The sequence below is a fragment of the Primulina tabacum genome, chromosome 7 (assembly GCF_025594145.1).
Source record: "Primulina tabacum isolate GXHZ01 chromosome 7, ASM2559414v2, whole genome shotgun sequence".
Lineage (NCBI taxonomy): Eukaryota > Viridiplantae > Streptophyta > Magnoliopsida > Lamiales > Gesneriaceae > Primulina > Primulina tabacum.
The window spans coordinates 39,630,460-39,657,705 of NC_134556.1; the positions used below are offsets into that span (position 1 = coordinate 39,630,460).

Here is a 27,246-nt window from a genome sequence, read left to right on the forward strand (position 1 = left end):
CTCGGACCAATCCATTGTATCATATAAAATAAGCTAGTTGGTAGATGAAATATCAACCCATTTGAAGACGGACCAAACGACTTAAGCTCACTTGGATTGCGGGTTCGGACCGAATGATTGGAGGCTAGACATGCTAGCCCGCCGTATGAGGGTTTTATTTGTTTAGTTGATTTATTAATTTATGTTTGAATATATATTTCTATACATCAGGAAGTAACGAGACACACACAAAGCAGAACACTTCATCTTACCCGTGAATAATCAAATGTTTTGTAGACCATCTTTTCTATTCTAAAAAAATATTTGCTTTAGATACCAACAAAAAAATAAATTATTTTTACAAAATTTACCAGAATGACAGCCATAATAAAAATAATACACACTCTAGCCTTCTCTTGCAAGGGCCCGACCTCTTCAACGGGCGGGCAAACCTATTTTTTTAATTTTCATTTTTTTACTGTTTTTATGAAGCAATTCTAAACCATCCTATTTTGATAAGATATCAATAAAATTACAGTGTTTTGATAAAAAAAAAAAAAACCCAAATTTGAAAATGGGCATGAACGATGAACAAAGGCTGCAAACATGGGTCGGGTCCAAGAGGAGGCGCGAGTGCCAGGTTAGCAATTCGAGCACTTCTCCGTTGCTATTAAAGAGGAAATGCCCACCACTCACTGATCACCTGTCCCTTTCCCCTCTCTCTTTTCGTTGGAGAATTTTCCAGCCTTTTTCCAATAAACCTCGAGAAAATAGAATCTTCCGGGAAACATTTTTTAATTGGAAGATTCTGTCCGAGAAAAAAATCCAAGGGGAGGAGGGGCAGACCATCGACGATTGCGCAAGCCCTAGAAGGAAATCGACTTTCAAGGGTTTTGCCGATCAGATTATGGTGATTTCTCTTTCCTATTTCATCGATGTACGTTCGATTCACCTGTTTTTTTCTCTCATTTTTTTCTACATTGGGATGGTGGGTTTCTTTTGGCCATTTTTTTATTGAATGTTCTGCAATTTTTAGATTTACGTTTGGAAAATGGCGGGATTAAATTGAGAAGGAATACTATTAGTCTGTTTTTTTTTAATTTGAATATGGGGGTAACTACAGCGGTATTGTTTTGTTTTTGAATACCCAGATCTGCCTTTGTATCGTCTTGGCTTTTGTCCCTTTTAAGGCGCCTAGAGGATTTTTTTGGCTATCGTGTTGTTTGATGACTGAATCCGAATTTGGTGTTCTAAATTTATGGGTCTCATTTTGTTTTGGCACAAGAGTGTTTTTTTTTTCTTTTGTCCGTCTTTGAGCTTCGAAGGATAGTGCATTTAAAACTTCTCGTGAAGAAGTTTCATGCTGGTAAATTTCAAATTTCTGACCACGAGCAATCGTCTATATTTATGTGAATTGCTTGAAATTATCTCTCCGTGAGGATGAAAATCATGTTTTACCTTTTTTTTCTTTGGCCTTTTCTCATTGCCTTTCCCTTATTGTTATTCTGTACGTTTTCAGCCGGAGATTTGCATGGCGAATATCCACATTTATTCCTGTTCCTTAATTCTTGGTGTACAGTCTTTCTTAAGCCTTTCGGGTTACTATAAATAACAAGTTATTATTATCAGTCTATAGGTAATGTCTATAGATTCTTATTGTAAATCTCAATGGATATGCAGAGTTGATACGTCACCTTTGGACTAATTTCCGGGGTAACCTCGTGGGTAGCAATTTGCCGTCGATTCTCGAATCTACCATCCTGTCATAGCTCACCCTGAAAAATTCTACTAACGCTACCATGGTGACGACTGCTGCAACGTCTGCAATTTTCTCAGTAGCTTCTCCGGCTTCAGATTCTTTTGGAAAAGCAACGGGAAAGAATGAAGGAAACATTCCTTCAAGTATTGATGCATTTGGGAATGGTGTTAAGTCAAAATCCACATCTTCAGGACGTTTACAGATGAAGGCCAACGCACAAGCCAATCCCAGGGTTAATGGGACAAGGGTTGGAGTAATGGATGGTCATAAGATTGAAGACGAGGTGATCTCATCCCCTCCTCCGAGGACTTTTATCAACCAATTACCTGATTGGAGCATGCTCCTTGCTGCCATCACGACAATATTTCTGGCAGCAGAGAAGCAATGGATGATGCTTGATTGGAAACCGAAACGTTTAGATGTGATTGATGATCCCTTTGGTTTAGGGAGCATCATGCAGAATGGTTTGATATTTCGTCAAAACTTCAGTATCAGATCATATGAAATAGGCGCTGATCGAACTGTCTCTGTAGAGACGTTGATGAATCATTTGCAGGTACAAAATGATTTCTTTATTGAGATGCATTTACTTGTCTGTTAATTTTTTTGTTAGTCGGGAATCACTGAAAACTTAAAGTCTCCTGTTTGACAAACTCTGAACTTTTTCTATAGGAAACAGCTCTTAATCATGTAAAGACTGCAGGACTGCTCAATGATGGCTTTGGTTCAACTCCTGAGATGTCCAAAAGAAATTTAATTTGGGTGGTTGCTAAAATGCAGGTTCTCGTGGATTGCTATCCTACTTGGTAAGTTATTACTGACAAAAACCTTGAGTTTTCTATCACGTGGTGGATAGACTCGAAACACATTGTGTAGTAAGTTATATGTTTATCTTGCAGGGGTGATGTTATTCAGGTAGATACTTGGGTAGCTGCTTCTGGGAAGAATGGCATGCGCCGAGACTGGCTTATACGTGATCGCAACACTGGAGACGTCTTAACAAGAGCTTCCAGGTTTAGATTTGCTATATTCCTTAAGAACTTATTCCTTCACTCAGGCAGATTTTCTATTGATCTTTTATACTTTACTATTGAATAAAATATAACAAGTTTACCAAATAACTATTTTAAGTTTTTAACTTGCGTATGTGGGTGATGACTGGAAAATGACTATCATACTTCAAAGCTGTAATCATGTTCTGAAGTAATGGAAATAAAGATTGATTTTTGTCCAACCAGGTATTCGAGTTTAATTAACTGAAATATTTGTCATTTTGTCGCATGTCATCAGTCAATGGGTGATGATGAATAAAGAGACCAGGAGATTAGCGAAAATGCCGGATGAGGTTCGAGATGAAATAGGTGGCTATTTTGTGGATTCTCCTCCCGTGGTGGACCAGGAAACTAGGAAGCTACCAAAACTTGATGATACAACTGCAGATTATATCCGTACTGGTTTAACTGTAAGCAGCGGTTATTTTGTTTTCAAAAACTATTTGGTGTACAAGTATCACCACATGTTCCCTTCTCTTTACCTTCCTTTAAAACTTATCACTTGTGTGCAGCCAAGATGGACTGATTTAGATGTGAACCAACATGTGAATAATGTCAAATACGTTGGCTGGATTCTTGAGGTGAACATTTTTTCCCTCCTTTGTTACTCCGACTTATGCTTTACTCATTTTATTGCTTTGAATACATGAAAGGACACTTTTATCACAAACAAGTTGCAGCCTGTTCCCTTTTCCCTTCCCTCCCCCTTTCCAATTTTAGTGCATTTTGACAAGTTTTTTCTTTGATTTGGAAAATGTTAGAATTATCCAACTTTATTGTGTTTCTAGTGAAGATTGTATCTGCAATGAAGTGAGCGTCATGTGCAATCTCTCTGGAGTTCTATCTTTTTGTTTCTCTTTTTCATTTTGTCACTGGCTGCACCTTATAAAAGATAAATGTTTGGCCCACCAAGCTTTTATCAGTGTCTCAGGTTTTTACTATATATTTTTCTTCTCTCACGGAAACCTGTGGCTTCATAGCCATGAACGTGATCAGTGTGGAATAATGCCATAACTTTCATGTTTTCCGAGAGATTCAGAAAGTGAAGTCCCAAATTTAGAAGTAAATAAACTAAATTAAAATTGGAGGTGGAGAAAGCATTAAGAGTCCCGGGAATATGTGAAAATGACGCATCTCCCATATTGCCATCAAATAAATACACAGCGTATCATCCAACTTTGAATGGTCCATCGTGTTCTTTTGTGACTTGCTTCAACTTAATTGCATTCGTTACATGTCTTTTTCCATTGTAGAGCGCACCATTGCCTGTCGTGGAAACTCATGAGCTTGCTGGTATAACTCTAGAGTACCGGAGGGAATGCACAAGGGACAGTGTGCTGGAGTCTCTCTGTTCTGTACTGGATAAGGGCATTGGTGATCTGGCAAATTCTGGTTTTGTTGAGTGCCAGCATTTGCTGCGGTTAGAGGGTGGTGGTGAAGTCATCAAGGGAAGGACTGAGTGGAGGCCTAAACATGCTGACAGAATCGGAGCATGAGTCAGCACCCGACGAGTGTTTAGTGACATGTCATTGTTGTTGGCTTTCTCGTAAAATGTAACTCCTCCGTTCTTTGTTGGTCATTAATCATCCTCCTGTGAATCCTATACGAGTATTATTGTTTCCTAAGTTTGGGTTTTTTTCCCTTCTTTGGGGGAGAGATGCAAAGAACTTAAAGTCACTGTAAATTATCTGTCTTTCTATATCTCTTAGCTTGGCTTCGTGTTATTTAAGTTCTTTCTGGTTGTGTTGGATTGATGATTCTTTGTTGTTTCAAACGAAAGTTGATTTTGAGGAACTAGAGATGCGTCTCAGTACACGCAATATTCCACCAGTTCTTTTCTTGGTTTGGACATTTATATTGGCTGGATGGGTATTGTGAGCTTGTGTGTATATATGATTCTGTAACTTTGGTTTTTCTGCTCCGTTGAACCACCAGTATTCATTCGGCTGTCTCGAGTCGGCTTGCTCAACCTTCTATTTTCTTGAATTTTTTAACTTTATTTTAGTTGCGGGGAGTTTGGAGTTGGCTTTACGTTAAAATTAATATTTATATTTTTTCTTAATGTGGAATAAAAATGAATTTGTATAGGATAAAAACCAGAATTTACTGCATAATTATATTGTTGCTAGCAAAGGGAAAAGAAATCTGTTTGTATTTAGCCATTTTCATGATCCTGATATTGATTGTGAACTCGATGGAATGCTTATTCGTTATTTTATTTTATTTTTTCATTAATTTGAGTGACGAAATTACCCTTGCATCTCAAATTCTGCTTATAACAATGTACGGAACCAAAATCTTGATATGTAAAAATCTAAACTTGGCGAGCTTCCACGCGCATATAAATACTCACTCGTCAGAACGCTTTCCTTTGCCCTAACATTCTACCTCTACAAAAACTGCCTTGGCTTCGTTTGAAAGGCAAGTGGCGCGGAGCGATGGGTAGCACTAGCGAACCCGCCGCCGTAGACAAGGGTGTTGATTTCGCAAACTATTTTTGTACCTACGGCTTTCTCTACCACCAGAAGGAGATGCTCTGTGACCGAGTTCGAATGGATGCTTACTTCAACGCCGTCTTCCAGAACAAGCACCATTTCTTTGAGAAGGTAGCTTTCATAGCGTATTACTTTTTTTTTTCCTGGTTATAAATGACGCATGGTGATTTGCTAGTTTGAGGATATATTTGAGCTGTCGCTGTTTATTAGCATGATTTTTATTCTTGTATGGGAGGTATGTTTTGGATTTGAGAATCTCGCGGCTTAATTTTTGCTTTGTTTAGTGTTCTATGCCTTTCTCAAATCTCTTGATCGTACGCTTGTTCGTTTCCCGTTCATGTTGTATTTTTCTATAGTTTCCCGGTTTAACTGTCTACCAGACTCAGCGGGTGTTTGATAGAGGTAATAAGCTCTAAAAAAAAATGGTTTCTACGTTGTTTTAGAGCTTATAAGTTTTCATAATTTGTTTCGTAAAAAAAGCTGAAAATTACTTATAAACCGTCAAAATAAATTGTTTCAGCATGCAAACAACTTATCTCAACTTTTTTCGAAAAGATCTTATTTTAATATTTTACTTCTCTAAAATATCTTTATATATCTTCTTAGATATCGACTTTATTTTCGCTTTTTAAATCTTCCTATTTATCGAATTTGAATTTGTTCTATCTTTTAATTAAGACATAAAAAGTTTTATTGAGTAAATTAGTAACTACAATTTTTTAATCTAACATTTTACTTGCACACATTAAAAAAAATATTTTTTTTCCCAAAGAACATCAATTTTTCTAAGTATAAATTTAAAATAGTTTTTTTAATATTAAAATTATAAAACTATTTTCACATATATATATATATTAACTCATAATATTATACTCTTTTTGATAATTTTGACAATAAAAAGATCTTATAGTAGCAAACACATTAGCATCTTTAAGTTGTTTAAAATAAGTTCATCCAATCACTTTAACAATTTATTTTTAAAATTAGACCTAACAACTTATAACCTCATATAACAACTTATACGATGCCAAACACCTTCTTAGAGAGAGAATTCAGGTTTACAATTTTGCATCTTGCATGCTAGAAAGATGTGCAAAATGAAAGCAAATAATTAGAATCAGAAAAAAAGAAACTATTGAAGAATTTGGAATGGGCTGTTATTTTCCCTCGTACGTTTGATAGAGTTGGTTTGAACATGGCGTAGACTATTCTAGATGTTGGTGCGGGGAGCGGTATACTAGCTATATGGTCTGCACAGGCGGGGGCAAAGAAAGTTTATGCTGTGGAAGCCACCAAGATGGCAGAGCATGCACGTCAACTAGTTGAAGCAAACAATCTTCACAATGTTGTTGAAGTGATTGAGGGATCAATTGAAGATGTTAATCTTCCAGAAAAAGGTTAGGTCGTAGTCTTCTGTTTTTTTCTCCATTTTGCTTTGTTGCAGTATCTAAATCCCTCTCTCAGTTTTTTGATAATTTTACATTGCATCTGACATTTCCTTTGGTCAGTTGATGTTATTATTTCAGAATGGATGGGATACTTTCTTCTGCGGGAATCAATGTTTGACTCTGTAATTTGTGCTCGGGATCGCTGGCTAAAGCCAAATGGAGTTATGTGAGTTCTTCTGCTAATTTATATTTACGTTTCTACTGTACCTTTCAGCACTCAATGTTTCTCTCCATAGTTTGTTTAAAATTTTACGACATTTAACCGTTGCCTTGAATTGTTTATCTTATATGCAATAGATAGATGTGTATGTCCTACAAAAGCATTGGAATGACACTAGATAATCATAACCTTCAGAATATATCCTTGCATTCTATTCATTTTCTTCTCCAAATAAAGTTTCATCAACATTTCAGCAGAATTCTGGTATTATATTTCAAGTGGCCTGCGTGTTTGGTGTTGTTGTGTCATACCTATTGAAAGTAAAATATGGAGTTCAGATGGTGACCGTATATCGTTTGCATGCTGTTAGGTTGTAGTGGCATTTAAGTGTAACCACTGATTAGTTTTGGTTCACTCTCAAAAATGCCTGGTCTATAGAATGTGTTCTGTACGGACTCGTGTGAAAGGATTGCTGCCAGTCGTGTTTTTGTGAGAAATTGTAGAAGAGTGATTTTGGCAAGTTGAAAGCATATGAGAGAACATTTGGGCCAAGCTAAATTTTGAAGTGAGTGAGAAAGGTTAAATGACATGGAACATGTTGAGTGCGAAAGTTGGAGAAAAGCAATCATGGATAACTAGATCTGCTAAAAGAAGGAAATTTTGATAAAAGAAAGTGATAAAGAAGTTAGAAACAATGAAAGAAAGAATATAGCGGATGGTCTCAGTCAAATAGTGGAGGGAGAGTCTAATTTATTGATGTTCAATCACTTACAACAGCAAGGATGAATGTGTTGGGGTTACCACAACAGAAATATAAATGTGTCCTTACCATATACCTAGGATTCCAACATTATTGTATAGCTTTTTTCCCTTTTATTTTTTGTTGATTTCTTGCTCTCAAAAGTTTACGTATTTTGACATCTTTCACCACTGCTGCTTCTTCACTTCTTTTATAAAGCTTTCAAACATCTTTTCTTTCATTTTTATGATCTTGTTATGTTGCTACCAACCCCCATTACTACTCCTGGTCTTTCTCTTAGCTTAGAGAATAAATCTGCTGCCTGAGGGAAATATAGGGCCCTGTTCTAGATGCCCGAGAAGAGTGAGGTCGGTACAATGGTTCATTCTGTAGTCAATCTAACAACATCGTTGAGATATAGAGACATTATATGGTATCAAAGGCCTTTTAAAGTTAAAAAGTTTGTTATATAGGCTTGTTGGATATCAACGCATCGTATTTTTCTTCTCATTTGTTACCAAATAGAGCATGCGTGTGAGGTAAATTTCCTTAGGCATGACCAAGGGAAAGAATGTCGACTGCATCACTTTGTCTTGATGAACAATATGGATTTGATGTGTGATATGTTGTTGGTTATTCGACGACTTATCACACTTCTGTTTTGCAGGTATCCAAGTCATGCTCGAATGTGGATGGCACCTATCAGTTCTGGTTTAGTAGACCAGAAAATGAAAGATTATGAATGGTCCATGGATGATTGGTATTGCTTTATTAACGAGACTAAAAATTATTACGGTGTTGATATGAGTGTTTTGACAAAGCCATATACTGAAGAACAAAGAAAATACTATTTGGAGGTTGGTGCAACCAGTCTTTCTAAACATAGCTTATTCTTCTCTTTACCACATTTGTTTCTTGCCGCTCATAAGATCTAGAAAAGTGTTGGGGTGGGGTGGGGGGGTGCAATCTGGAGATCTAATGTTATGTGTTGCAGCTTCCTCCTTTAGGGTTTCAATTTTTTCGTGCGATACTAGAATTGTTTCCTTTTTTCGAAATTATTTTGGGTGATTTTAGTGATTATGACTGTAAAAGGTCTGTTCCTCCATCTAAACAAACATTCATGCTTCTGTAGACATCGATTTGGAAAAATCTTCATCCAAATCATATTATCGGAACAACTGTGGTTATTAAGGAGATCGATTGCCTGAAAGCCACTGTAAATGATATACGAACTGTTCATGCAAGCTTTTCGTCATCCATCACAACAGAGAATTCGAGATTATGTGGTTTTGCCGGATGGTTTGATGTCCATTTCCGGGTGAGTTTTCACATTTCTGATGTTAAACATTCAGAAGATATCTTAAATTTTGCTTTCTTAACTTTAATTATCGGTCTAGGGTAGCAACACAAATCCAGCTCAACAGGAAATTGAGTTGACAACTGCCCCAACTGAAGATTTTGGTACACATTGGGGCCAGCAGGTTGGTAGCATCCACACTTGTTCTTTCCTTCATACAAATGTGAAGTTCTGTTGTCAATAGGAGGGCAAGCTTAAGCATATTAAAATATAGCTGGATTACAGGCTTGTAGGTGATTGTGGGTTTGATTTTCTTGAAATGGATTCTCATTCTTTTAATTCTTGAAACAAAAGAGGGTCAACAAATCTAACATTCACGACAGTTAATTGTGCGTGAAATACCAAAAAGCTAGGCTTCTTCTGAGGCCTAGCTGTTGAGGCTGCGTATGCATCTATAACTGATGATTCTATTTTGTTTTGATATAAAAAAAATAAATTTCTTTATAACTCATATCCCAAGTTGCATTGGTGCACTTCAGATTTGTATCTACTGTTTCACCTGATGATAGTTTTCATGAGTAAAGCAAATTAAGTTACTGTTTATTGCTTCATTTGGGTAATTTCAAGAGCCATGAAAAATACTTGAAAGTTTAATAACGTGTTCTAGTCGTTGATAAATAGAAGTCACAGCAGATGTTTCCTTTTTTACTCCCTCTCTCGCCTAACTTCTGTCCATTTCTTGAAGAATTATTCGGTCACTTTTTGTATTTCTTCAGGTGTTCCTTCTACACCCTCCTCCACGTGTCCAACAAGGGGATGATTTGGTAGTTCAATTTTCAATGTCTCGGTCCAAAGAGAATCATCGATTGATGGAAATTGACCTGTCCTATGAGATGAAACAATCGGGCAAATTGCTTCCACTAGTCCAAAACAAAATTTTCATTGAATGAGTTTGGTTCTCCACATTCTTACAGATGCAACATAATGTTATTTTTTATGTGATCATTTCACTAGAGGCGAACTGTTGTGAGTGTATTGCCATGTTTGTTGTGAAATACAGTTTACTCTATGCTTTTTGGATAGTATTCTAGGTGATATCTAAATACGGTGTTCTGTAACTGTAATGCTTTTAGTTTTCTAAAAGAATGTTTAGTTATGTTCTTGGATTAGCACCGTCTCCATTTTGTTTTAAACGGTAAAAATATTGTCAAACTTTGTATGGTGTAGCATGCTGTACTATTTGGTCATTAATTGTAGAGGGCACAAGTTTGGTAGAATATTTGACTCGAAAACCTGAAACTATTCTTTTTCCTGTTGATGTTATATCATTTTCTACATGATTAATGTATATTTACCATGTGACTTTTAGTAGAATACACGGGGACTCCATTGGTTGTGCTCCAAATATAACAGAATACTTGCTTTCATCAGAGCTTTTCTATTGAACTGTTGCATCTATTGTGACATATTTTCTATGATCTATTGTGACATATTTTCTATGTTGTTATTCTATTTTTTTAGTATTCTGCGCACAGCGCACGCTTAGTACACTAAATGTTATCTAATGTAACCAGTAGATGAATATATGAATGATCATTCTATTGATGCAGATACCAATTGTACAGCGTTTAAGATAAATCTTCGGTATCTAGCTGAAAACGTAAAAGGCGTACGAGTGAGCAAATGGATTACAAGTTTCACCATGAATTGGAGCAAATCTGTGCACTCCGAATTGACTCGAAAAGCTCAGTAGCTAAGTTTGAATTAAAAAAATAAACGAGTCCAACTAAAAACGATTTGTTTTTACAACCTCTAAACCTTCTAAAAAAATATTCCATATTTCGATCAGTATTAATCAATTTGATAAGATTTGTTCACATATTCAAGACAAATAAATTTCAAAGAAAAAGTACACATATAAGCTAGAGGGGGCAACTTTGAACTTATATAATAACTGTATAATCCATCTCTATTCCAAGTTATGTTTACCAATCTCACAAAATTACGATGAATGTGATGTTAATTGAGAAAAGGCGACATAAATAGGCTCCTGCTAATCGATATTGTCTATAAAATACGACAATACGAGCTAGTTTTTGTGTGATATTTATTGTTTATTTGACACTAAATGTAAAAATTATAATATGCGAAAAGTCACAAATTCATCTATCAAACGATAGCGGAGAAAAATGATTTGTTGAGAGAAATTGCAGAATAATCCACAAGCTAGACGATGCACAAATAATAGGGAAATAAATACTATAATATATATATATATATATATATATAGAACGAGCAAAATCACGAAAAAGAGTCTAAAATTCCAAAAATCAAACCAAGTGCAGCAGATATGGATTCCAGCAGCAACCCTTCGCTCCTGCAAGCTCTCACATCCAGAGGCTGGTGTTTTCGCGATCCCGAACGAATCGAAGGGCTGATCAGCGCTCAGTTGTTCTCAGGTAGCGGTTTTTGCACCGTCGATTCAATAGAATCGGAACTCCTCAACATGGATTTGCGATCGATTGGCGGGAAATCTCTACCCGAAGCTTCTGCTCTGTGTAAAGCTTCTCATATTCGAGGACCCATGGTCCTTCAGGTACATTGTAGATGATTTTGATTCAAAGATAAATGCGGTTTGATGCTAATTCATAGTAAGTAGCCCCAAAATGCACAAAAATAAAATGGATAAATTTGGGATGTTTCTTGGTTTGCAATAAGGATTATTAAATCCAGGAATATTTTTATGAATACGTACTCTTATCGTCTATTGACTGAACTACTGTGTGCTGAGAAGGTGTCCTCATGTAGAGATATAACCCGGAGTTCTATAGGCGAAACTTCTGGAAATTCAGGCAATCGGCGGCTACTTCTATTGAAGCTGACGGATGGGCATTCTGAAGCAAATGCTGTAGAGTTATCTCATGTTCCATCACTGCGTGAAGATGTTATCCCTGGGACTAAGGTGTTCATTTAAAACGTTCTGAGATCTATTGTTTCACATTCTTTGCAAAATGTTCAATATTTTATCCACCTTTCGATTTAATCAATCCCCAGACCCTACTTTTTCTGGTTTCGGGAATGCTAGATATGAGGAAAGTTAACAAGAATCTCAAATGTTACTGTTTTATAGTCTAACATGTGTATTCTGATGCACATAACCAAATAACCCAAGAAGAGAGTTATAAGAGATTGGGAATTGGAATGAATTTAATTTATTTATAAATTGTATACTATTGCAATAAGTGTGTGTATTCTTTTGAAAGACTTTACCATAATATGATGGGTGACTCAATTGGCAACGGCTTAAGACATGCTGCCGTTATTTGCAATTTTGACATTTTCTGTTATGAAAGAATGCCTGTTGGCTTAGCTTTTTCAAAGACTTTAAAACCGAATAATTATATAATTTCCCATAAATAAATGCACGAGTGAATGGAAGTACAAAGCTAATAAAATCCTAGTCCGCAAGAGATATTAATGTTGAATATTTTTCTATACTCCCCTACAAGCGCAGGTAGTTTGAAGAAATATTGAGCTTTTCTTAGATTGCTAACCTGAACTGGAGTTGCCATTGGCTTTTCGCCATCTATAGTTTTTGCTTCAAACTCTTTTTTTGTGATACTTATATAAAATTTTGCTTCTGTGTTGAGCTAAAAACTGCTGTTAAAAGAACTGGCTTACCCTCTTTTAGAACTGCAAATTTAATGCTATTTATGAAGCTGACATCTGGAACTGAATTGTGGTTTATGCTTCTGAAGTGCGAGAGGTGTACAAATACACACTACTAATTATATTTCAATTCATGTACGCAAACACATGAATAATATGATGAAAGTTATTTGAATGTAATTTTAGCGCTACCTCCTGAGATCTGACTTGACGATTGATAGTATGATTGTTACCAGAGAAATAAGATTCCAAATTTGTGATAATATATTTTCTTCTTTGCTTGAGTTGCCAGGTCCAACTGCTCAACAAAGCTAATGTACGTAGCGGTATTGTGTGTTTGAACAGTAAGGTAATAATAATTTTGGGGGGTGTTGTTCAGTCACTACATGAAGAATCACAAATGAAACGCAAGTATTTGGTCAACTCTCATCACACTGTAAAGCTCTCTCGTGAAAATGCATCAAGTTGTCCACCACCATTTGAAAAACTCCAAATTCAAGCCCCTAAGCAAGGAATCACAGGTATGTTATGCTTTACTTATCTATTTTATGAACTTTATGATGCAGACCATAAGTAAAAAAACATCCAAACCTATTTTTCGCATAGATATAAGAACAAATCGAAAAGATTTGACATGGTAATTTGATGTGACTAATATGGTATTGTATGTATTTTGGTTTGTCTTTTCTCAATTTAAAAAGTCTATGCAATGGCTATCTTATTTTTGACATGGTATACCTCGATTAATGGTATGTTGATTCTCTTTCAATATTTTGACATATAAAGCATTTTTGTTTCATTGTTTCTGAGTACATGAATTCCTACAATTTATTGTCAGGTCACAGATGGTGACAGAACTAGAGTCCATGAGGACAAAGTGGTCTTTGAATTATAAAGCGTTTTTTAATAACTATAACAGGTCCTCCTAAATCACAGGTTTTTCTGGGTCATCCTCGAGTGAGAAGGGCCAGAGACTGGCTGGGAAAGATGGATGCTCCAATTCGACTCAGATGAGCAATGACCTGAATGTGGATCGTGGAACTGATGTAAACCTGCTTCTTAACGTTGACAAAGAGGAGGAGAAGCCAACATGCTCCCTAACACGGCCAAAAGGTACATTGAGTACAGCTGAGTTACAAACTAATTGTCTTAAGCCTACCAACTCTTCAGGACTTTCTTATGCGACAATTTATATATCTTAAAAAGTTTTTATTTTGCGTACGCTCAGAAGCACATGCTTGGTGGCAAGAATATCAAGGTCATTTATGCCGTACCAAGTCTTCAACAGTAATAACATTTTTTTTACAACAATGGGGAGGGGGTTTGACGGTACCAGGGTTTGAACCTTGACATTGTATTTGACAATGTCATCTCGACTCATTTAGGCGTGAATCTTGATGATGAAAATATGAGAAAGAGGTACCTTTTAAGTAAAAGAATGATGAAAATGCATCTTCTTAACTCATATTCCAGAATAAATTTCCAAGATTTTTTAGTCACTAAATCTAGATCAGTGCTACTACAATTGTCATGTACAACTTATTTACTTGTCTAACTTCACCCAAGATGTACCAATTTTATCTTTTGTTTTTCTTCACTGATGCAAGGTTTGATTCAACATTGATATTTGCTGTTTGGTACGTTTAACATAACTGAATTTGTCACAGTGACTGCGTCTGTACCTGTTCAAAATCAAGTAGCCGCCCAAAAACTTCTCCAGAAATCAACTCAGCCTAACCATAACAGTCGTAATTCCAAAAGTCAGAGATATAGGGGAAAGGGAAAAGAGGAAGAATCAGCTTTCCTCACTCTAGATGAATGGGAGAGGAGGAAAACCGGAAATGATCTTCGGACAACAAATGAATGTCGTGGTATCGATCAAGATGAAGATCTTGCAAGACAGCTTCAGCAGCAATTAGATCTTGAAGATATTCAAGTAACCATTTTCTTCTCAACGATGTGCTCCTTTAATGGCTCTTTTATGATGACAATTTACCTAATATTTTAGGATTACTATGGTAATACCATTATCATTGCACTAGTGCTAATGGTTCCAATTTATCATATTTGGGAGGATGTACATATTTGCAAATTAGAGTTTATTTCTTTTGTGTTCTTAAGTTTGTGTAGCCTCTTGGTTGTGTGATTAAAGTGTTGTGGCTCTATTACACAATTCTTGTTTCGATCTATGTAGGAACAAAGTAGTTCTTATATGGTGGATGCAGAGAATATAAAGATGAGTATGTTCAACTTCGAAAGAGACGACCCCAGAGCTGTCGGTAGAGATGAATTTCGAGGAAGAGGGAGAGGGAGAGGAAGAGGTAGAGGAAGAGGAAGGGGACGAGGAAGCAGAGGTAGGGGTATAATTCTGCAATAATATACATGCTAGTCTTTCCATCATTATTCTCTTTTCCCGGTGCTTTATCTTTGCATTAATTTTTATTAAAGAAATTTGAATGGTTATTTCTTTCTGATGGTTCTCTATTTTGCCTTGGCAAAAACGTTCTTCGTGTTTCCTATTCAATATAGCATCCCAGAATTTGGTGAGACATTATGCTTTTTAATGGCGAAATTTATATTTTGAGTTTACCAAGTGACTATCAAAATCAGTCGCATTTCAATTATATATATATATATATATATATAATGAGATATAAGACTTTCATATTTTTCTATCTATTTTTGAAATAAACATGACATTAGTTTTCGTTTTCACTCGTCATTCAACAAAATTATATTATTTTACTTCACATAAACTTCAAAATTCATACTGTAAAAAATATTTTATATAAATTTACATTGCTTGAAAACTCGGACCAAACGACAAATACACATCAACCCCTGATGGTACGCTATCAAAATGAATACCATGAAAAATTGTCAAAAATCAAATGCAAGAAACAGACACCGATAAAAAGGGTTTAAGTTTACTGCACAAAGAATCAATCACGAAACGACTAAATACCTAGCATGGTCAACTATAATCAGTTCAAGAAAATCCCCAGAATCCCAACCTCTATAAAAAAAAACAATTAAAAACATAATATAATAAAACAAGAGGATCACAAATGAATGTAAACACCATAATGAATCAATGATTAGCCACATGATTTCCGGATCGAGTTTAGCTGTAACTTAAGCTGTGCCACTCGGGGTAGAAGTCCTTGGCTCTGTTGGAGGCGTTTGACTGTCTGATCCCCCTCGTAATGCATCATCGGATGACTGCCGTAAGGCGTCATCGGTATGGTCTCTATTAATTTCCCCGATCATTCTGACAACTTCTTGCATTGCTGGTCTTTGGTCTGGCACCATGGCTACACAGGCCATACCTATCTGGAGAAGCTGTACCATTTCTTCCTCCACATTGTGCTGTCTCATTAGTTCAACGTCAAAAACTTCGGCCGTCCATTCTTCGCGTACAACACTTTGTACCCATCGAGGCAAATCGATCCCTTCATCACCTGACGAAGGCTGATTAGGCGATTTGCCTGTTAATAGCTCTAAAATGAGTACTCCAAAGCTGTAGACATCAGACTTGAATGTGACTTTCTTGGTTTCAAGCACCTCAGGAGCGCGGTAGCCCGTGATGCGATGATTTGGAGGGATCGTGCCCGAGAATAAGGGATTGAGCCCGTAATCTGATACATATGCATAGAGATTGTCTTGTTTGAGGAGGACATTCGAGGACTTGATGTTTCCATGTGGTAAGTTTCCAAATGCATGAAGGTCTGCTAGTCCTCTTGCAGCACATGATGCTATTTTTATTCTGCTGTCCCAGTCTAGTGGGCTGCGACCCGAACCTCGACTACCTGTATCGTACAATAGGAATAAGCTCTTATGCGAATACGTGCAGAAAACAATGAATATCAAAGTAACATCACTTTAGCATATCCCGGCCCTCCATTATACCAGCAGGTAAGCCAGTTTAGTTATCAGATATACAACTGTTGCACATTCGACATATAGGCTGTTCTTTATCACGCAACTAGTCTGAGTTCATCTAAGATATAATGGAACACATCTAACTGTGTTAAGACGTGAATCATACGCTAAAATACCGAAAAGCTCTATAAGCTAACCATGACATTCATAAGTATGTGTTTATGTTTCATGTTGAATCAATGTAACGTTACAAAAGGGTAAAGTTAGATAAAAGAAGAAGCGAGAAAAAGTATGCAGTCATCATTGTTTCATGGTTTTGTTTAAATTGAAAAGGACGAAAAGTAAAGGGCAAGTATTTTTTTTTTTTGGAGAGAGTAGCTTTATTGCAACTTGAACTTTGGGGACTCCAATGAAACGTTTATTCCATTTGGGAATTCACTTGAAACTTATTCCGCAAAAAATAAAGCAAGAATCATATAACAAATGACTAATCATTTAACATCAACTTTTCTCCTATCAACTTTGCTTTAAAAGAAGTGCGTCTGAGTAAATATATGAAAAATAAACGGAAAGAAAATAGTGTAGATCCTTAAGGGTATACCAAAAATTTTTATTTCCCAACAAGAAATGAAGAGTGATTTATGGGTGGGCTACCTTTTCTTCCGGGAGTACAGCAACCTGACCATACAAGTCGAACCTTTTTATTGTTTTTTTATTCTTTGATCAACCATTTTCTATTGTATTAGTCAAATCATTAAATACTCGGCACCACTATTGCCTGATATTAAAACCACATACTACATATTGTCTCGGGTGTCCGAGTTGGTGAAACATATCAAATGAGCATTTGACCAATGGTCAAAACTCAGAAGTTCAATTATCATACTAATATTTTCTTGGACGAGTATGTAATTTACCCTAATTAAAGTAGTTCGCAGACTACTATATTAACCAATACACACCGAAAAGGAACTATTGGGGGTTCCATCGTTATTAAAAAAACTACACTATCTAAAAAAATTGCTTCATTTTATAAGTGCTATGTATTTTATATTGACATTTAAAAATCACACCTATGTTGTCACATGCATTACGCATTATGAAAACAGACACATAATTACGACACCCAATTAGATCAGTTACACTAACAATAATTGATACCCCATGGATGGGCCCATTACCCTTGGCCCATCCCTAGCTCAAAAGGAAGACAAGCCCATCAAGGGCCCATGTATTCTCCTATAAATACCAGGTTTGAGTGTTCAGTTATGGGATTCACTATATTATTTTCAGCAGTGCCCTTAGCTGCTCCCCCATATATCCTCAGTCTCTGACTTGAGCGTCGGAGGGGCTACGCCAGGATACCCTCCTGGCCCCCTCCTAACGGTCTTATTTGTGATTTCAGGCCCAGGGTAATTTTGGAGCCCGTGTCTGGATTAGTGACGCTTGCGTGGATCGGACCCTAAATTTCCCGTGAGTATCACTTGGCGCCGTCTGTGGGAACACTTGAGTTGAGACGTAGAGATGGTAGGCAAGAAAGGAAGTAGAAGAGTTACCTCGGCATCATCGCGTCCTCAGAGGGGACCCGAACAATCTCATGTTGAGACAAGACAAGAACAACCGCATCTTGAGACGAGACATGAACAACCTCGTCAAGAGGCCAGAACTGAGCAGCCCATCCACGAGACGAGGGTCGAGCAAACCTATCCCAATGAGAATGTGGGAAACTTGACCCTGGAACAGCTGGGCCAATTTATCACTCGAACAGTGGATGAGGCCATGAAGAGGAATCAAGAGTCTATATTTGCAGAAGAGCAGGCCGCTCGCCAGGAGCGAGAGGAGAATGTGAAGGGCAGTCAGAGTAGGGTGGAGGAGACGCGACCCCTCCCAAGTGAGGAGAATCCGGAGATGGAGGAGATGTGGAGGGAGATACAGATGTTGAGGCAGCAGTTGGGAAGCAGAGCACCGGCACCCAAGAGAGAAAGTCCCTTTTCACTAGCCATTTTAGAAGAAGAACTTCCTCCAACTTTTCGACAGTCGAATGTGGGAGAGTACGATGGACATACTGACCCCGAGGAACACTTGGGGAGATTTGAGAATGCGGCCATGTTACATCAATATTCAGATGGAGTCAGGTGCAGGGTGTTCCTGGGCACGTTGGTGAGGTCAGCCCAGCAATGGTTTAATACCCTGCAGCCCAACTCCATACAGTCTTTTGACGATTTTGCTACAGCTTTCTTGCACAGATTTGCCAGCAGCAAGAGGCACCAGAAAAATTATTTGACCCTGTTCGTGATGAAACAGCAAGAGAATGAAACTTTGCGAGAATTTGTCCAGCGTTTCAACAGTGCAGCGCTGGAAATACCAGCGGCTACCCCTGACATCATGATAAGTGCCTTCACACAAGGACTGAGGGGAGGGGAGTTTTTCAAGTCGTTGGTCAAGAAGCCTCCGTTGAGCTATGATGATCTGTTGGCTCGAGCTGAGAAATATGTAAACTTGGAAGATGCCCAACGGTACAGAAGGATGGAGAGCCGGCCCGGAGGAAGTAGAGTTGAGGGAGCGGAGAAAGGAGGAAGGAAGAGGGGTGCGGGGGAAAGAGAGGAAGACAGAACTAGTAGTAGAAGACAATTCTCATCCCATGTTCCCCTAGATAGGAGTCGGGACGAGGTGATGGAGGTGAGGGAGCCCGCGGGGAGGTGGGAGAAGTCGCGAAGGGTTGGGTACAGTGCTAGATTATCTTCACGGGATAGACGAGAAGGATCCTCATTAAGGAGTCGACAAAGGTCTCGCTCGCCCCCTAGGCGTGGTCAAAGCCCTCCATGGATAAATCAGAGGATGGGTGAGCAGAGAGGGGAAGGTGGATGTCAAGATGTCCCTCAGGAGCTCGTGGAACCGAGGAGGGGAATGAATGAGGATAACCACCCTACGAGAGGAATGATTCATATGATCTCGGGGGGTGCTACTGATGGAGACTCTGGGCGAGCTCGGAAAGCACATGGGAGAAAATTGGAGAACTTTGAGATATATAGTGGTGCAGACTTACCACAAGACCCCGTCATCAGCTTTGGGCCGGAAGACCTCCGGGGCGTTGTGACTCCACATAACGATGCCTTGGTGGTGACGGCCACCATTGCCAATTATGATGTGGCAAGGATATTTATTGATAATGGAAGCTCCGTGAACGTCTTGTTCAAGAGCACGTTGGATCAAATGAAGATGAGAGGATTTGAGTTTGAGCCGGTATCCACCCCGCTGTATGGGTTTGCAGAACACGTCATCTTGCCTTTGGGTCAGATTGTTCTTCCCCTATCCTTGGGGACTGATCCTCGGCGGGTAACAAAGGTGATAGCCTTCACTGTAGTAGATACCCAGTCAGCGTATAGTGGAATTCTAGGACGACCAGCCCTGAAGGATTTTAGAGCAGTAGCTTCCAGTTATCATCAGAAGCTTAAGTTTCCTGTGGGAAGAGGAGTTGGGAGTCCTGTGCGGGGACCAAAAAGTCGCACGTCGTTGTTATGAAAGAATCGTGAAGGAAGAAGAAAAGAGAAGTCACGAGCATTCGCATGGAAGCTTGAGCTCAGTCTTGCAGTTGTAGAGTCATTCGGAGAAGCTTCAAAATGGGTAACTTTGTCCTGTGGAGGTACAAGAGGAGCTGAGAGGAAAGTTGGAGAATGCGCTGGGTAAGGCTCTAAAGAGGCATGGGAACGCTTACCACCTTAGAGAACATCTTTACTTCATTTTTGATGTATTTCGTTCCTGAATTTGTCTTACGTTATCAGTTGATATTTAATAAAGCCAAGTTCTTATATTAAGTTCGTGGTTGTTCTTGTATTATGAGGATTATATGAATTTTATTTTACCTGCTTAGGCTGCGCCTAGTAGAAGAGAAGAGTGGGGGGGAGAAAAGTTAAATTTTTCCTGCTAAGGCATCGCCTAGCAGAGGAGTAGAGGCTGAGGTGGAGAATATTTATTTTCCTGCTAAGGCATCGCCTAGCAGAGGAGCAGAGTCGGCGATGAGAGGAGCAGAGTGGAAGAGAAGAATTTTTATTTTCCTGCTAAGGTATCTCCTAGCAGAGGAGTTAGAGGGTGGGGGCGTTGAATTTTATTTTCCTGCTAAGGCCCGGCTTAGCAGAGGAGTTAAAGGGTGGAGGTGTTGATTCTATTTTCCTGCTAAGGCCCGGCTTAGCAGAGGAGTTAGGAGATGATGAGGTGAGAGTTTGATTTTTCCTGCTAAGGCCCGGCTTAGCAAAGGAGTTAGATGGTGGAGATGTTGATTTTATTTTCCTGCTAAGGCCCGGCTTAGCAGAGGAGTTAAAGGGTGGAGGTGTTGATTCTATTTTCCTGCTAAGGCCCGGCTTAGCAGAGGAGTTAGGAGATGATGAGGTGAGAGTTTGATTTTTCCTGCTAAGGCCCGACTTAGCAGAGGAGTTAGATGGTGGAGATATTGATTTTATTTTCCTGCTAAGGCATCGCCTAGCAGAGGAGTTAGAGGGTGGAGGTGTTGATTTTATTTTCCTGCTAAGGCCCGGCTTAGCAGAGGAGTTAGGAGATGATGAGGTGAGAGTTTGATTTTTCCTGCTAAGGCCCGGCTTAGCAGAGGAGTTAGAGGGTGGAGGTGTTGACTTTATTTTCCTGTTAAGGCATCGCCTAGCAGAGGAGCAGAGTCGGCGATGAGAGGAGCAGAGTGGAAGAGAAGAATTTTTATTTTCCTGCTAAGGTATCTCCTAGCAGAGGAGTTAGAGGGTGGGGGCGTTGAATTTTATTTTCCTGCTAAGGCCCGGCTTAGCAGAGGAGTTAAAGGGTGGAGGTGTTGATTCTATTTTCCTGCTAAGGCCCGGCTTAGCAGAGGAGTTAGGAGATGATGAGGTGAGAGTTTGATTTTTCCTGCTAAGGCCCGGCTTAGCAGAGGAGTTAGAGGGTGGAGGTGTTGACTTTATTTTCCTGCTAAGGCATCGCCTAGCAGAGGAGTTAGAGGATGGAGGTGTTGATTTTATTTTCCTGCTAGGGCCCGGCCTAGCAGAGAAGTTAGAGGGTGGAGGTGTTGAATTTAAATTTTCCTGCTAAGGTATCACCTAGCAGAGGAGTTAGATGGAGGAGTTGAATTTTATTTTCCTGCTAAGACCCGGCTTAGCAGAGAAGCTAGAGGGTGGGGGTAGTGAATTTTTATTTTCCTGCTAAGGCATCACCTAGCAGAGGAGCGGAGTTTGAGAGGAGAAAAATGTTATTTTCCTGCTAAGGCATCGCCTAGCAGAGGAGAAGAGTGGATGAGGAGAATTAAATTTATTTTTCCTGCTAAGGTGTCACCTAGCAGAGGAGTTAGAGGGTGGAGATGTTGAGTTTTTATTTTCCTGCTAAGACATCGCCTAGCAGAGGAGCAAAGTTTGGGAAGAGAAAAATTTATTTGGTTAGTCGATAACAAAAGATGTTTACGGGGAGCAGAGTTTACGGGGATCGACCTGCCAGGTCAGGTCGTGGGGGTGTGGGGGCAACGCCCCCATAATTTTTTCAGAAATCACACAACCATTCGCAAGAGAATATATCAAAATTCTCAACGTACTGGACGAGCGCTCGATGCGTTGGGCGAGTGTGAAGAGGCGAGCGAGTGGCTGCGGGCTGAGCGGGTGTGCGAGGCGAGATGGGGGGCGCTGGACGAGCAGGCGCACTTGGGCGAGGGTGGAGCGGCGTGAGGCGTGCTAGGGGCGCCGGGCGAGCGCTTGGCTGGGCGAGCGTGGCGCTCTGCGGGGGCGAGCGTGGCGCTCGGAGGGGACGAGCGCTTGGCTGGGTGAGCAGGCGTGCTGGGGGCGCCGGGCGAGAGCTTGGCTGGGCGAGCAGGCATGCTGGGGGCGCCGGGCGAGAGCTTGGCTGGGCGAGCGTGGCGCTCGACGAGGGCGAGTGCTTGGCTAGGCGAGCGTGGGCTCTCGGCTGGGCGAGCTTAGGCGAGGGGGCGAGGTGGCGAGGGCGAAGCTTGGGCGAGGTGCTGGCAGGCGAGGGGGCGAGGGGCGAGCGTGGCGAGGAGCTGGCGCGTGGGCTTGGGCGAGCTCGGCTGGGCAGGGAGACGGCGAGGCAGGCGAGGCGGGCGTGTGGGCCTGGGCGAGGGGCGAGCGTGGCACCCAGCAGGGCGAGCGGGAGGATGGCGAGGCGCGACGCGCGGGGCTGGGTGCCTGGGCGAGCGAGGGGCTCGGATGGGCGCTCGGCAGGAGACGAGGGGAAGGGGGCTCGGCTGGGCGAGCTCGGCAGGACGAGCGGGAGGATGGCGAAGCGCGGCGCACGGGGCTGGGCGCTTGGATGCGTGGGGCTGGGCGAGCTTGAATGGGGTTTCGGCGAGGGTAGCGAGGCGAGGACTCGGGCATGGGGGGGAGAGCTGGTGAACGAATTGAAGAGAAAACTATAACAAGATTGCGATATGATTTAATTTGTTTCCAAATCTTTGGAGACTGACAAACGACCGGAAGAAAATACACAACTCGTACCCGGTGACCCGAGGACAACACATCTAATCGAACTTTGAACCTACAATTCAGTTCGACTCGGGAGGGGAGACTGGTGATACCCCATGGATGGGCCCATTACCCTTGGCCCATCCCTAGCTCAAAAGGAAGACAAGCCCATCAAGGGCCCATGTATTCTCCTATAAATACCAGGTTTGAGTGTTCAGTTATGGGATTCACTATATTATTTTCAGCAGTGCCCTTAGCTGCTCCCCCATATATCCTCAGTCTCTGACTTGAGCGTCGGAGGGGCTACGCCAGGATACCCTCCTGGCCCCCTCCTAACGGTCTTATTTGTGATTTCAGGCCCAGGGTAATTTTGGAGCCCGTGTCTGGATTAGTGACGCTTGCGTGGATCGGACCCTAAATTTCCCGTGAGTATCAATAATGAATAAGAATAATTTAGCTACTAAAATAAGTCCCCAATAGAGGAGGGGACAAAGTATCCATCATTATCATTTAGCGACTACAAAATTTCAAATTTCACTAATTAAAAGCCTCAAGAATTAAATCAAAATGATGCAGCATGATTGATGATTTCAGATTCCAAAATTAAAAATAAAAAATAAAATTATTGTCGTAATTATAAAAAAAACATAAGTTTTAGTTATTTAAAAACTAAAATAGTTACAAAAACAAAACTTTCAACTATTAGTACATGATACACAGTTGAATCTATTCATAAACAATTTTATACGTAGTAATTTATTTGTTTAAAACCACTCTTTAATCTTCAGCAACTTGTGATTTATCATCATAAGGACACCCATAATGGGATGTTAAATGGATGTTATGCCTCTCCATTGTGAGTGGACGTTACAGGAGAGAGGGTATGAGCGCTCCTGTGTCAGTTTATTTTTTTAAAAAAATTGAAAAAACCGTCGCTGATTTTCTGACACGCGGGCCCCACGTGTTTTGAATTTTATGAATGCCCCTCTGTCCGGTTATTTTTTTAAAAAAATTAGACATTTAGCGACGGTTTTATGCAAGTGTTATTTATTATTATATATTGTACGGTTTTATTTTAGGTTTATAATAAATTTTTAATTTTAAATAAGTGACACTCATAAAATTAAATTATTTTACGTACTAAATATATAAAAAACATATTATTATTAATATAAAATAATAATATTTTAAATTTCTTAAAAAATTTGAAATTGAATTTATTTAATTTAAAATAAGAATAAGATGAATGAGTGTATAGCGAGACCTATAAATAATGAGTGTGAATTTTAAAATAGATGTGGGAGAATAAATGTGTTAATGTAATGTGTACGTGGTATGTGAACCCTACGACTTTTTATGAGGTGGATAACATCCACCAATGTGGTAGCTCTAAGGTGATAGTTAATCAGGGAAAGATGAACTCTTTTTGTAGGCAAATCAATAATTATATTTTAAGAAATATTTATGAAAATTGACTTATTTTTGAAACCCATTTCGTCCTCTTGATCTTGAGTCGTAAATGTGGGACCCAATGAATAAAATTTGAGATATTTTGTTTTTAAAAAAACAGTTGACCAAAGTTAATTTACAAATTTCCGCATAATTTTTCATGCATGGAGCATGGTGCCCTTAAGCTTGTTAACCAAAAAAACTCAAAAGTAGTAGACAGTTCTTTCAAAAAGCCGACAATTGCGCAAGAAACTAGTGAACAATATTCATCCCACATGTCTGTAATTGACCATTAAATTCCATATTTCCCAATTTTTTTCTTAAATAAAAGACGGCAAATTTATAATCAGTATGTGAATTTTTAGAAAATTAAACTAATAAAAGAAATGCAAATCAAATTTACCAGGAAAAATGGAGAGAGAGAGAGGAAGAAGAATCAAATTTGACTTACCATGAAGAAGAGCAGATAAACTCCCAGCAGGCATGTAATCACACACCAGCAATTTCTCATCCTTGGAGAAGTAGAAAGCTCTCAGTGGCAGCAGATTTTCATTCTTCAAATTCCCAATAATTTGAATTTGTTGCTCAAATTCTTTCTTCCCCACCGTTACATCTTTCAGCCTCTTCACCACCACAGTTGTGCCTTCTTCCAGCACCGCCTTGTAGCTAGTGCCCACACTTCCTTTTCCCAATACTTCTGCAGAAGCCCTCAACAAATCCTCCAAATCAAAGCTGTATCCATTGCCATTGAAGAATATGAGTTTGTTTCTTCCCGCTCCGTCAATGGAACCCCCTGTGATGTCTTCTTTCGACGACGAAGTTCCAATGTCGAGCACTGGCCCTGCAGCCCTGGATGCAGCGTCTGGTTTTGGCGCTTTTGTTGTTTTTTCTCTTGATATTTTCTTTCTCAGTAGAAGGAATATTAATGCTAGTATGAGCAGCAGAAGCAGTACTCCGCCGACGACTGAAATGGCAATTATTGCTGCTGCTGATAACTTTTTGTGCCTTTTATGGGTTGGAGTGAGGATTGGAGGTAATGTAGGGGTGGGGGACAGCGAAGGGAAAAATGGGTTGCACGGAGGCAATGGGCCGCCGCATAAATCGACATTTCCAGCGAATGCGGATGCCGGGAATTTGGCAAGTACGCTAGGGATCGAACCATTGAGATTATTGTTTGCCACATTGAAATCTACGAGACCAGGAGGAGCTACACTCGGGATTTTGCCGCTAAAGGAATTGTTCTCCAAAAACAAACCGGTTAAATGAGTGAGGTTGCTGATAGAAAACGGAATCGGGCCGCTGAAGTTGTTGAATGACAGGTCGAGGCGGATCATCCGAGATAACTCTGTAATCTCAATCGGAAATTCGCCGGATAACTGGTTCCCCTGCAGATACAAGCTGCGGAGGAATATGAGCTGGGAGAATTCCGGCGGAATGGAACCAGACAGCATATTTGAACGGAGACTCAACACTCGGAGCTGCGTGAGCCTACCCAACGTGTTCGGCGGAATCTCCCCGACGAGGCCAACACCCGGTAACCTCAAATAGTAAACAGAGGAATTTGTAACATCGCACCCGACACCCACCCACTCACAAGCCGAATCGGACTCATTCCACTGGAGCCGTCTCTCATGCGGGACACGCGAGACGAAATCGAGGAGCGCTTGCTTGTCCTGAGTGGGCTCCGAGTGAACCCAGCGGCAACTCAGTAACAGCAAGAAGAAAACGGCTTCCAGAGCAGTCTGATTCCGAATCAATGCCATTAAAATGATAGGATGAAAATGTTGGGGGGGGGGGGGGGGGGGGGGATTATTCAATGGAATTTGTACTGGCATGTTAGAAAAAAAAGTGAAAGGAGTGTGGATTTTGAGAGCGCATAAAGAGTGAAGAAGAAAGAAAGGAGCATTGGGTGCGAATGAAAAAACAAGAAACCAATAGTAAGCTAGAATTTGGTTGGTTGGTGAAAATTTAATTTATTACAATTTTGAATTGAAATTTTAAATAAATTTGGAGTCAATCTTAGCGCGATTTAGTAAGTACAAGAAAGTCCTCTTTCTAAAATTATGGGCAGTGCACCTACTTACTTTCATCGCTGTTGTTTTTCGATTGGAAGACCGATAGCTAACTATCGAGCCTTTAGACTATATCGAGAGCTAACTATGTGGACAGATATTTCGTGAAATGATTCATGCATGTTTGTTGTCACGAACAACAAGATCAAGTTGATAAAGATTAACTATTCAGTTCATTTGTATGGTCAATGATTATATAAGGGCGGCCTCTTACCATTATGTATAAATGAGCTATTCTGTTTGTACAAATCTTTCCATTTTCCATTATTCGTAAAACTATTTACTCGATCACAAACATTTCTGGAACACCTCTAACATAAAGACAAATAGTAAAATTTGAAAGAACTTATTGTTAACCTCTTTCAAATATGAATCCATCTGATTCAAAAAGAAAGAACTTGCATCAATATCTCAATTCAAACATAAGTTTGATTCAACTCATGATTATTTATTAAACTTTTATCTATTTCAACAACTCAGATATCCTAAAAAGTTAACATCAACTATTAGCATTCTTAAATAATTTGACATAAGAAAATTATAAATACAACAAATATATCTCTAAGTAGAATTATATAATATATCATGTGTAAAATTATTATTTGTTCTCTCGTAAATCCATACGTTTGAAATATGCACAAAACAGTACTTAATTTGGTTTCTGTGCGTGCATGTGTGTGTGTGTATATATATATATATAATATTCGAAATAAAAAGATTAAACCCAAACGGGGATTTTTGGTGCTTGGGAGTTACGCTGGAGAAACGGGAGGAAAATATAACATAATAGCTGGAATGGGCCCGG

General features: G+C 39.5%; 4 protein-coding genes across 7 annotated transcripts; 3 read left to right on the plus strand and 1 right to left on the minus strand.

The window, feature by feature from the left end:
- Nucleotides 1-629: 629 nt before the first annotated feature.
- Nucleotides 630-4,587, plus strand: LOC142551990 (palmitoyl-acyl carrier protein thioesterase, chloroplastic-like). 3 transcript variants are annotated; one of them, XM_075661544.1, is made up of 7 exons: nt 630-916; nt 1,660-2,294; nt 2,411-2,544; nt 2,638-2,751; nt 3,029-3,200; nt 3,303-3,371; nt 4,044-4,587. In XM_075661544.1, the coding sequence occupies exons 2-7, from the start codon at nt 1,779-1,781 to the stop codon at nt 4,284-4,286; spliced, it is 1,248 nt and encodes a 415-aa protein (XP_075517659.1). In that variant the 5' UTR covers nt 630-916; nt 1,660-1,778; the 3' UTR covers nt 4,287-4,587. The 3 variants fall into 3 exon arrangements, with proteins under 3 accessions (XP_075517659.1, XP_075517658.1, XP_075517657.1); XM_075661543.1 differs by having other exon boundaries at nt 630-889; nt 1,609-2,294; XM_075661542.1 differs by having other exon boundaries at nt 631-889.
- A 534-nt stretch (nt 4,588-5,121) lies between these two features.
- On the plus strand, nt 5,122-10,098 carry LOC142551991 (protein arginine N-methyltransferase PRMT10-like). 2 transcript variants are annotated; one of them, XM_075661546.1, is made up of 7 exons: nt 5,122-5,396; nt 6,490-6,682; nt 6,794-6,899; nt 8,300-8,489; nt 8,765-8,950; nt 9,030-9,113; nt 9,706-10,098. In XM_075661546.1, the coding sequence occupies exons 1-7, from the start codon at nt 5,229-5,231 to the stop codon at nt 9,877-9,879; spliced, it is 1,101 nt and encodes a 366-aa protein (XP_075517661.1). In that variant the 5' UTR covers nt 5,122-5,228; the 3' UTR covers nt 9,880-10,098. The 2 variants fall into 2 exon arrangements, with proteins under 2 accessions (XP_075517661.1, XP_075517662.1); XM_075661547.1 differs by having other exon boundaries at nt 5,276-5,396; nt 6,468-6,682.
- A 1,040-nt stretch (nt 10,099-11,138) lies between these two features.
- LOC142551989 (uncharacterized) lies at nt 11,139-15,187 on the plus strand. Its single transcript, XM_075661541.1, has 6 exons — nt 11,139-11,525; nt 11,724-11,891; nt 12,891-13,119; nt 13,535-13,711; nt 14,266-14,534; nt 14,793-15,187. The coding sequence occupies exons 1-6, from the start codon at nt 11,280-11,282 to the stop codon at nt 14,973-14,975; spliced, it is 1,272 nt and encodes a 423-aa protein (XP_075517656.1). The 5' UTR covers nt 11,139-11,279; the 3' UTR covers nt 14,976-15,187.
- A 240-nt stretch (nt 15,188-15,427) lies between these two features.
- On the minus strand, nt 15,428-26,386 carry LOC142551983 (putative inactive receptor kinase At2g26730). The gene is made up of 2 exons (XM_075661537.1): nt 24,821-26,386; nt 15,428-16,407 (listed from the first exon to the last, which is right to left on the minus strand). Exons 1-2 carry the CDS (start codon nt 26,202-26,204, stop codon nt 15,734-15,736), a joined length of 2,058 nt encoding a protein of 685 aa, XP_075517652.1. The 5' UTR covers nt 26,205-26,386; the 3' UTR covers nt 15,428-15,733.
- Between the last annotated feature and the right edge of the window lie 860 nt (nt 26,387-27,246).

Coding starts and splice junctions, on each gene's coding strand:
- LOC142551990 (XM_075661544.1), top strand. CDS start 1,779: ATGGTGACGACTGCTGCAACGTCTGCAATTTTCTCAGTAGCTTCTCCG. Junction 2,295..2,410: donor CGTTGATGAATCATTTGCAG/GTACAAAATGAT, acceptor CTTTTTCTATAG/GAAACAGCTCTTAATCATGT. Junction 3,201..3,302: donor ATATCCGTACTGGTTTAACT/GTAAGCAGCGGT, acceptor ACTTGTGTGCAG/CCAAGATGGACTGATTTAGA.
- LOC142551991 (XM_075661546.1), top strand. CDS start 5,229: ATGGGTAGCACTAGCGAACCCGCCGCCGTAGACAAGGGTGTTGATTTC. Junction 6,683..6,793: donor TGTTAATCTTCCAGAAAAAG/GTTAGGTCGTAG, acceptor TCCTTTGGTCAG/TTGATGTTATTATTTCAGAA. Junction 8,951..9,029: donor GGTTTGATGTCCATTTCCGG/GTGAGTTTTCAC, acceptor TTATCGGTCTAG/GGTAGCAACACAAATCCAGC.
- LOC142551989 (XM_075661541.1), top strand. CDS start 11,280: ATGGATTCCAGCAGCAACCCTTCGCTCCTGCAAGCTCTCACATCCAGA. Junction 11,526..11,723: donor GAGGACCCATGGTCCTTCAG/GTACATTGTAGA, acceptor TGTGCTGAGAAG/GTGTCCTCATGTAGAGATAT. Junction 13,712..14,265: donor CTCCCTAACACGGCCAAAAG/GTACATTGAGTA, acceptor AATTTGTCACAG/TGACTGCGTCTGTACCTGTT.
- LOC142551983 (XM_075661537.1), bottom strand. CDS start 26,204: ATGCCAGTACAAATTCCATTGAATAATCCCCCCCCCCCCCCCCCCCCC. Junction 16,408..24,820: donor TTTATCTGCTCTTCTTCATG/GTAAGTCAAATT, acceptor TGTACGATACAG/GTAGTCGAGGTTCGGGTCGC.